We start from the raw sequence: 10688 nt of genomic DNA on the forward strand, positions 1-10688 counted from the left end.
CAATGCAAGTCAACTATTCTTAATCTTAGGTCTTCTGAGATCTCTTTTGTTTGAGGCATGGTTCACATCAGGCAATGCTTCTTGTGAATAGCAAACTCAAATCTTTAGTGTTTTTTTTATAGGGCAAGGCAGTTCTAACCAACATCTCCAATCTCGTCTCATTGATTGGACTCCAGGTTAGCTGACTAACCTGGAGGACTGTGGGGGGTCTCGGATGGTTCAAGGGCAGCTCTTTTTGGGAACTGTGGGGGGGATCTTGGAGGGCTGGTGGCCTGGCGGTTGGGAGCTTGGGCCGGTGGCTGATGGATTGCTGGTTCGGGTCCCCGTTTTTGACCTTGTGGGAGATCTGTCGACGTGCCCTTGAGCATGATGTTGCCTCTGTGTGTTGCTCTGGATGGGAGTCTGTTAGATGACTAATGTGATTAAGTTATTGAGCGGCTTCACAGCAAGTATATTGTACATTTTAAATATTCAATACAATTTTTTTCATATATATAAAAACTATTCCACAACAACTACCTAAAAAACACAAATCTAAGTAAAGGTTTGCGTGTATCAGGTAGTTGTTGTGGAATTGTTAGTTCACTTGTTAGATATTGCTGCACAAGGCAATGACTCAAGGCTGCTGCCCACTGCAAATGTCAGTATGGACGTAACTGCATTCACGTAAATGGTCTTTGGTCTGCTCTTGGTGAGTACACCAAGATCATTTGCCTGAATATACTTACTGTAACTTGACCCTACATTTGTACTCTTTTACCATTGTTTTATTTAAACTGCTTTTAAATTAGTCTGGTGGTGGGCAGTCTTATTTTATCAACAACCTTCTCTTTGATTGATAAGACTTAGCAACCCATATCAACATAGGGTGCTGAATGATAGTGTTTTAAAAGGAGCTTTAACTTCTCCAGATTTGTAACCCACAATTTTTATTATCAGATCACCACATTGGGTTTGATGTTGAGTCTTTTTTCTCATGTCAGAACCCTAAAGTTATCATAATATGAAAGTCACGTAGAATCTGTAGATCATTTAGAAAACTTTATTGAAAACATGATTAACAACATTAACCACCCCAGCCTTGATAAGTATGTTATGATCTCTCCAATTCGGGATATTCTGATGGAAAGGATGTGGTTCACTGGTTCACTTCTTCACCTGTTTGTCGTATTACTTTGTGAGCAGTTTTATGAGGTTGAAATACGTGGAGAAACATCCCCTGGTCATGGAAGTGTCCTATAAGCATAGAACAGAAACAAGACTTTAGAGGAGAGGTCAAGGTGTACACTGGCACATAATAACAATTATATTTATGACTGATGAGCCAGTGGTCATCTCACCTTCTCCACCTTGGTCTTCTCCTGGACCTTGGTCTTCTCCCCCTTTGCCTTGGTCTTCTTCTTGACCTTGTTGTTCTTAGTGGATCCAGTCTTGTTCCTCTTCCCAAAACAACATACCAGCCTCCTCCAGAAAGACATCTTCTTGGGCGTTGAGGAAGCCTTGTCAACCATTACCACAGGCTTCTCCTCAGGAACTGGTTGGCCGATGAGGTCACAGTGAGGGTAGATGGAGTACGGCCATGACATGCCCACAATCTTAGAGATGGAGGACCGGCTCAGGGCCCTCTGAGGCTCACCCTTGGAGGCCCAGGCGGCTTTAGGGAGAGGTGGTGTCGGTGCGTCCAAATAGCTTGTCTCGGGTTCATCCAGAACTTGGCTGATAGAAGCACTAAGCTCCACAACCTCTTGGCGGAGCAGCTGCATCTGTGTTAGGAGGTCTTCGGGGGAGAGGGGCCGTGTCCATATCTGTGTTGAAGTGTCCACTGGGCTTTGATCCACGACAGGCTGCATTAATGCAGTCAACTCGCCAAGCTCTTGGCGGAGCAGCTGCATCTGTGTTAGGAGGTCTTCGGGGGAGAGGGGCCGTGTCCATATCTGTGTTGAAGTGTCCACTGGGCTTTGATCCACGACAGGCTGCACCTTCACCAGGAGGGCCTCAGGAGGGGAGGGGGGCTGTGGTGAACTATCGCCTGCACATGGCCATCCACAACTTGAGCTTCCATCCATGACAAGCTGAATTTATGGATGCAGATCTTTGATCACCCAATAAAAGAAAGACACTTGTTCAATAATAATTGCTTGAAAAGAAACAAGTAGACTAGCTAATGACTTTTCAATATCACGAGAAGACACGGATAAGGAAACAATTAAGTAAAATACACTGGTAAGACGCAGGTAATGCTCGAAGTTGACAGCAACTGACGAAATGAATCCATCCCGATTCTTCAACGATTTGTGACAGCTGCGTCATAATGACTAGGAATCTACAATAGTCCTAGAATATGTTGCGTAATATTCGGATTCGTACTAACCCAAGGAACAAAACCACATACTTGAATTACCTCTCATTATATTCTGGCTGCCACGAATGTGGTTCCTCTTTATGTAATTTAGCTCAGGTCAGTGTGTTATAATTGCTTGCTGAGCGTAAAACCATGCTCGCGTATTTCAAGGATACAGATTTAGAAAATACGCCTGCTAGATCGCGCTCTTGAAAACAATTACAAATTCACCAGTCTTAGTTTTTAATTCATCTTAATTTCCAGATTACCAACAAATCTGTGTCCATGATCGATGGCTCAAGTGTGCACTGCATTCACTACAGCTCTGGCGAGACCTCCCAATCACTTCTCTGTGGCTGCTCTTTGACAGGCCCAATCCCAACTGACACTCCTTTTGGCTCTGGTCAATAGTAGCCTTGTAAACGCCTGATCTCTCGAGTTTACACGAATGTTCGCTACACGGATATCTTCAGTGTTTCCCCTACCAGAGACATGAGGAGGAGGGGGGCTTTTGCCTTGCTCTTATGCTATCTGAGTGACTCAAACATTTTAACAAAATCAATGGGGGCCTGTCATGCCAAATATTATCGTCAGTTGCTTTATCAACGCTGTGATGATCATTAAGGCCTAAATGACTTGTCATCGTCGCTATGCCAACAAGGCTGATTTCCGCGACAATTTCGCTGTTTTAACAAGCTTTAAGTTAATAAAATAAAAACATTAATTCGAGCTACTTTTGGGTACCTTGTTAACATTAGATTTCATGTTCTGTCTTAAACATTGCTACGTTTCGGAAAAGGCAAATAACGTGTAATCTGCTTGACAAGAGATATTTACCTTACAGATCACGAAGTCAGCTAATTTCCACTCCATTTATGTGCAATAATAACGTTACCTTGTGAAACAGCTGTGAAAATCAACCTGGCAATATTAAGATTTTAATACATAAACTTTGATCGTTTTTGGTACAATTGTGTGATTCATTTATTTTCTTAGATTTTTTGACCACTCACTTGGCAATCATAGACTAAAAAACTGCATTCTGGTGTTTGGAATATAGAGGTGGTTGGAGGTTCTGCCTGTCACTTGTTCTCAACAGACAGCCAGTCTCAGAAGGGGGACTTGAAGAGGGAGACTGCAAAGTCCAGGCACTGCTGCTCTCTTTGTTCAAATCAAATTTTATTGGTCACATACACATGGTTAGCAGATGTTAATGTGAGTGTAGCAAAATTCTTGCGCTTCTAGTTCCAACAGTGCAGTAAGTTAGGACATCTACTTTGTGCAAGACACAAGTCATTTTTTCCAACATTTGTTTACATACAGATTATTTCGCACTGTATCACAATTCAAGTGGGTCAGAAGTTTACATACACTAAGTTGACTGCACCTTTAAACATCTTGGAAAACTCCAGAAAATGATGTAATAGCTTCAGAAGCTTCTGATAGGCTAATTGACATAATTTTAGTCAATTGGAGGTGTACCTGTAGATGTATTTCAAGGGGGGGGGGGGGGGGGCGAGCAACCTTATACTTGTTCATATGAATTATATTTAGAGGAGAGTAGGTGGGGGATTTCCTCTACCCAGAGACAACAATTGATAGACAATAGAACTCAAAGGGCTGAGCTTGCTTTATGCATGTTTGCATCATGCAGGCCTATGCAACTGCAAGCCTTATAAAAATGTACTTACATCTGTCATCACTATTATGATGATTGATTCATTCCAGTTAATAATTTGATTGAAAACGTATAGGCAGCCTAGCCAGCCCAATCTTGAATATAAACCACATTTGATCACATTCACATTTTCTCCTGACACACAAATGGACTGTAAATACATAACGCTACCAATTAATTACCCTGGCCAAATGGACAGCGCACATAGTAGGCTGTATGCATCTGCTCTTATTAGTAGCCTACAGTTGATCAGACTGAAAAATGGTCTCGTTTTCATCCCATACAGCAAGTCAAATCTCGAATGTTTAGGTGTGGCCTAGGCTGCTGCAACATGTATTTAATACGTTTTTGCTTGTGTCTGTCCGGAGTGATGTTTTATCATCTTTGCTAAATAAATACCGGAGGAAAGTGGAAAGCCTACTTGAGCGCGCTGCGTCAACCTCTCTTTAATCTAACTTTTAATGGATGATGCGATGGAAGCTATCAAACCATTCTGAATGATCACAGAAAAGACTGAAAGTTCCATATGTTCAGCAAGTAAAGCATCGAAACGTGCAATTACTGCTACAAGCTCCTTGTGGTTGCACTTGTTAGTTAGCGGAACATTCTCTCTCGTTGTGCCCTCTAATTTTTGCATGCACAAAAACGCAGTGGTGTTGATAAACCGCTTGAGAATATCCCTGTTTCTTCTTACTTTCTCGTTGTGTTACGCATTTTGAATACGCAGACCTTTGTCATGATCGATGCGGCTTTTTCCCATTAGCCTGAATCTTATAACGTTACGCTCCCTGCTTTTGTTTTGCCGTTTAGCTGAATGATCAATGTTCTTCATGGCACTTGTTCTTCAGGGCACTGTACCCCGCTATCGCCCAAGGCTCAGAATTTACAAAAAGCAAAAATACAGACGGATTGATGAAAGGCTCCCTGTTAACCAGCTATGCTTTTGATAGCAATTGGTATTGAACCCCATCACCTTTTCATCTTTCTTCATGAAACTGATCTCAGGCAGTCGACCTCGGTTTTAATTACCGAGGTAAAGACAGTTTCTGGTTGGATATTCGACGGATATTCACCTGTAGTTTTCCTTACGTCCACCAACAGCAGTTAGGGACCGTCAACATAGTGACAAATCACATTTTTCAAATGTCAATAGCTCTTTAACCATTACTCCAAACACGTTCAAAACTGATTGTAGCTAACCCGATGGCATAGACGCACATTGCACACCCTTTAGTTTGTCCACTTTTATCTCACATGGTTTAACATACATTTTTCAAAATGTAGAATTTCAATAGCTCCTTGGTCATGTGACCTAGTGACTTCAAACAAGGTTCAGAATGTCCACTCAGTGGGTCTACACATTGCACACCCTTTAGTTTGTCCATTTTCATCGCACATGGTTTTCCATGAATTTTTTTAAATTTAGAATTTCAATAGCTCCTTGGTCATGTGACCTAATGACTTCAAACAAGGTTCAGTATGTCCACTGACTACCCTTCTATATTGCACACCCTTTAGTTTGTCCATTTTCATCTCAAGATTCTAAAATAATTTTTCAAAATGTAGAATTTCAATAGCTCCTTGGTCATGTGACCTAATGTCCGCTGACTACCCTTCTATATTGCACACTCTTGTTTGTGTACTGTAAAATCACACGGTGTAACGTACATTTTTCATAGTTTCAAATTTGCAATAGCTCCTAGGTCATGTCAATTAAACACCTAAGAAGCGTGCAGTGGATATACACCCATATTGCGTAACCTCTAGTCATGTATCTTCTATATTGTTGTACATTATTAGTTTGACAATTAGGGGGTTCAGTCCAGTGTTGTGTTTACCCTTTTCTTTAATATTTATCTACAGTAATTGGTAGTTCTAAGTACTTATTTTCCCTGTTTTTTCCCCCCACAGTATTTAACAGTGGTACACAATAGGAGAGAGACAGATAATACCTCCTTTCGTCATTAATATCAACCATAAAGGAAAAGGGCAAGGTACGAGAGTCATGCTATTAATTGTCCAAAGCAGGGATGGAGAGTGAGCTAGTGAGGTAGGCTGCAGTGGGTTTGCTGGTCAATACATATACTGAACATGTAACCACAGTAATGGTGGCCAGTAAATCAATGAATAAAAATATAATATTGACAAATTAAACAAATTGTAGACCTTTAATCTTTTCCAACATGTCAACAGACACTTAACTTCAATTAAGTATGAAACATTTCACCGTGTTAACTTTCTCTTTATCCCTGGTTGATGTACATGTCAGAGCCTCTTCAGTGTGGATGGGGTATAGCATACATTTTCAACAACAAAGACTGCACTTCCAGTTTGTGTTCTTTACTCTGTTGAACTCTTTTGTCTTCATTCCGAGGCACAGCACATGGAACCTCAGTTGGCATGCAAAACATTCAGTCAAAACTAAACAAAGTGTAACACGTTATAAATAATATCAAATATCAATGCAGTATGACGAATGACGAATTAGCCATCCATTGTGTTATATCATAAATTGTCTTACTGTTGTCAAAAGGCTATAAACATGTTAAATAAAGTTACTAACCCAGTCAGTCTTTGGGCCACATCCAGGTTCTTTATCAGTGGCACACAAGAAGCAGTTGTTGGATTTGTTGAACTCTGAAATCATAGGCATGAACTGAACATATGGCTGTCCCACAAAACTACATAAAAATAAAGAATTTACATTTACTTTGAATTAAATGTCATTACCAGACATTTTTAGGAGCCATTTTTCACAGTTGCTCCATGTGTTTTTGAAGGTTCCATATCAATTTGGGAGGGGATGTTGGGGAAGTTCTGTGCAACTTCCTTGGCAATCTACACCAAAAAATAAAATAGAGTTTTTTACCTAATTGTCACATAACAGCTAACCATTCATTATTGAAAATATAACTATCAAACCTGCATTACAAAGACCCCACAGCTGAAGGTGTCCTGCTGCATGGTGTGAGTTATTTCCCCTCCTTTGTCCACCCAGTCATCTTTTCCATGGCAGGATCTTCTCATTTTGAAGTACTCTCTTTTTTATGTAAAAATAATGGAATCATGATTAGTTATAGGCAACTGAATACACAAGCCAAACTTGTATGCTGTTTTCCTTATCACTATAACCTAGTAGTAATTTAGTAGTAGAGGTAATTTCCTTAATGCCCCATTCTACACACAGCCTAAATTATAGGCACTGAACCATTTACAGGACAATAATAAAAGTAGCATATAGGATCCAACCCTATCACAGAGTGAATAAATGTAGAGCTGTGGCCAAAAGTTGAGAATGACACAAATATTAATTTTCACCAAGTCTGCTGCCTCAGTTTGTATGATGGCAATTTGCATATACTCCAGAATGTTATGAAGAGTGATCAGATGAATTGCAATTAATTGCAAGTCCCTCTTTGCCATGCAAATGAACTGAATCCCCCAAAAACATGTCCACTGCATTTCAGCCCTGCCACAAAAGGACCAGCTGACATCATGTCAGAGATTCTCTCGTTAACACAGGTGTGAGTGTTGACGAGGACAAGGCTGGAGATCACTCTGTCATGCTGATTGAGTTCGAATAACAGACTGGAAGCTTCAAAAGGAGGGTGGTGTTTGGAATCATTGTTCGTCCTCTGTCAATCATGGTTACCTGTAAGGAAACACGTGCCATCATCATTGCTTTGCACAAAAAGGGCTTCACAGGCAAGGATATTGCTGCCAGTAAGATTGCACCTAAATCAACCATTTATCGGATCATCAAGAACTTCAAGAAGAGCGGTTCAATTGTTGTGAAGAAGGCTTCAGGGCGCCCAAGAAAGTCCAGCAAGCGCCAGGACCGTCTCCTAAAGTTGATTCAGCTGTGGGATCGGGGCACCACCAGTACAGAGCATGCTCAGAAATGGCAGCAGGCAGGTGGGAGTGCATCTGCACGCACAGTAAGGCGAAGACTTTTGGAGGATGGCTTGGTGTCAAGGGCAGCAAAGAAGTCACTTCTCTCCAGGAAAAACATCAGGGACAGACTGATATTCTGCAAAAGGTACAGGTATTGGATTGCTGAGGACCTGGGTACTGTCATTTTCTCTGATGAAACCCCTTTCCGATTGTTTGGGTCATCCGGAAAAAAGCTTGTCCAGAGAAGACAAGGTGAGTGCTACCATCAGTCCTGTGTCATGCCAACAGTAAAGAATCCTGAGACCATTCATGTGTGGGGTTGCTTCTCAGCCAAGGGAGTGGGCTCACTCACAATTTTGCCTAAGAACACAGCCATGAATAAAGAATGGTACAAACACATCCTCCGAGAGCAACTTCTCCCAACCATCCACGAACAGTTTGGTGACGAACAATGCCTTTTCCAGCATGATGGAGCACCTTGCCATAAGGCAAAAGTGATAACTAAGTGGCTCGGGGAACAAAACATAGATATTTTGGGTCCATGGCCAGGAAACTCCCCAGACCTTAATCCCATTGAGAATTTGTTGTCAATCCTCAAGAGGCGGGTGGACAAACAAAAACCCACAAATTCTGACACACTCAAAGCATTGATTATGCAAGAATGGGCTGCCATCAGTCAGGATGTGGCCCAGAAGGTAATTGACAGCATGCCAGGGCAGATTGAAGAGGTCTTGAAAAAGAAGGTTCAACACTGCAAATATTGAGAGATTTTGCAGTTAATGAAATGCTTGACGTAATGGTTTAAATGAAGATATTAATTAATATTAATTATATGAAGAGTGCCTTGGTCCTCCTTTCTTTTTGATGACCAATTTACCCCTTTTACCAAAGAGCACCTTCTGTCTACCAAAATGTACTATTTTGTACCTTATTAGTGCTTCCCTTCCTCCTCTTTCTACTGCAAATATTGACTCTTTGCATCAACTTCATGCAATTGTCAATAACAGCCTTTGATACTTATGAAATGCTTGTAATTATACTTCAGTATTCCATAGTAACATCTGACAAATATATCTAAAGACACTGAAGCAGCAAACTTTGTGGAAATTAATATTTGTGTCATTCTCAAAACTTTTGGCCACAGCTGTAGAGCGTTTGTAGACTTTAAGAGAAAAATATTAAGTGACAGTTTCATCAGTACGTGCTTAAAGAAAGTCATATCACAAAGATCACAGATGACAGTGCCCACCAAATCTATGACAATAGAGAACAAATTGTAAGCACCAAAGTGTGTTTATCAAAATAATATCTGAAAATGTCAGTTGTTGAACATGATACTTCTATTTGCAATAGCAATTTATGATACATGCAGTTGAGGAATATTCCATGTACCAACACTACATGTAGGACGGACATTCCCACATACAGTATTTTTTATTTCAATTTTATTCAACCAGGTAAGCCAGTTGAGAACAAGTTCTCATTTACAACTGCGACCTGGCCAAGATAAAGCAAAGCAGTGTGGCACAAACAACAACACAGAGTTACACATGGAATAAACAAATTCTACAGTCAATAACACAATACAAAAGTATATATACAGTGTGGGCAAATTAAGTAAGATTAGGGAGGTAAGGCAATAAATAGGCTGTAGTGGCGAAATAATTACAATTTCGCAAATAAACACTGGAGTGAGATGTGCAGAAGATGAATGTGCAAGTAGAGATACTGTGGTGCAAAGGGAAAAATATATATACATGTATAAATAAAATAAATAACAATATGGGGATGAGCTAGTTGGATGTGCTATTTACAGATGGGCTATGTACAGGTGCAATGATCTGTAAGCTGCTCTGACAGCTGATGCTTAAAGATAGTGAGGGAGACATGAGTCTCCAGCTTCAGTAATTTTTGCAATTCGTTCCAGTAGTTGGCAGCAGAGAACTGGAAGGAAAGGTGGCAAAAGGAGGAATTGGCTTTGGGGGTGACCAGTGAAATATACCCCTGCTGGAGCGCGTGCTATGGGTGGGTGCTGCTATGGTGACCAATGAGCTGAGATAAGGCGGGGCTTTACCTAGCAAGGACTTATAGATGACCTGGAGCCAGTGGGTTTGGCGACGAATATGAAGCGAAGGCCAGCCAACGAGAGCATACAGGTCGCAGTGGTGGGTAGTATATGGGGCTTTGTTGATGAAACGGATGGCACTGTGATAGACTGCATCCAATTTTCTGAGTAGAGTGTTGGAGGCTATTTTGTAAATGACATCGCCAAAGTCAAGGATCGTCAGTTTTACGAGGGTATGTTTGGCAGCATGAGTGAAGGATGCCTTTTTGCGAAATAGGAATCCGATTATAGATTTAATTTTGGATTGGAGATGCTTATTAATATGAGTCTGGAAGGAGAGTTTACAGTCTAATCAGACACCTAGGTATTTGTAGTTGTCCACATCTGCAGGTGGGCAGATGCGATCAGTTGAAGAGCATGCCTTTAGTTTTACTTGCATTAAGGAGCGGTTGGAGGCCACGGAAGGAGAGTTGTATGGCATTGAAGCTCGTTTGGAGGTTAGTTAACACAGTGTCCAAAGAAGGGCCAGAAGTATACAGAATGGTGTCGTTTGCGTAGAGGTGGATCAGAGAATCACCAGCCGCAAGAGTTACATCATTGATGTATACAGAGAAGAGAGTCGGCCCGAGAATTGAACCCTGTGGCATCCCCATAGAGACTGGCAGAGGTCCAGACAACAGGCCCTTCCATTTGACACACTGAACTCTATC

At 41.1% G+C, this 10688-nt stretch overlaps 1 protein-coding gene across 1 annotated transcript; it reads right to left on the reverse strand.

Annotated features, from left to right (window-relative positions):
* Positions 1-1028: 1028 nt before the first annotated feature.
* Positions 1029-2167, reverse strand: LOC139549186 (uncharacterized). The gene is made up of 2 exons (XM_071359376.1): positions 1341-2167; positions 1029-1236 (listed from the first exon to the last, which is right to left on the reverse strand). The coding sequence occupies exons 1-2, from the start codon at positions 2064-2066 to the stop codon at positions 1171-1173; spliced, it is 792 nt and encodes a 263-aa protein (XP_071215477.1). The 5' UTR covers positions 2067-2167; the 3' UTR covers positions 1029-1170.
* Between the last annotated feature and the right edge of the window lie 8521 nt (positions 2168-10688).

This window comes from Salvelinus alpinus, chromosome 22, assembly GCF_045679555.1.
Source record: "Salvelinus alpinus chromosome 22, SLU_Salpinus.1, whole genome shotgun sequence".
Lineage (NCBI taxonomy): Eukaryota > Metazoa > Chordata > Actinopteri > Salmoniformes > Salmonidae > Salvelinus > Salvelinus alpinus.

Bases quoted from the DNA above. Each gene is read 5' to 3' on its own strand.
- LOC139549186 (XM_071359376.1), bottom strand. From the start codon at position 2,066: ATGGATGGAAGCTCAAGTTGTGGATGGCCATGTGCAGGCGATAGTTCA. The intron at 1,237-1,340 runs GTGAGATGACCA...CTATGCTTATAG, and splicing joins AGAAGACCAAGGTGGAGAAG to GACACTTCCATGACCAGGGG.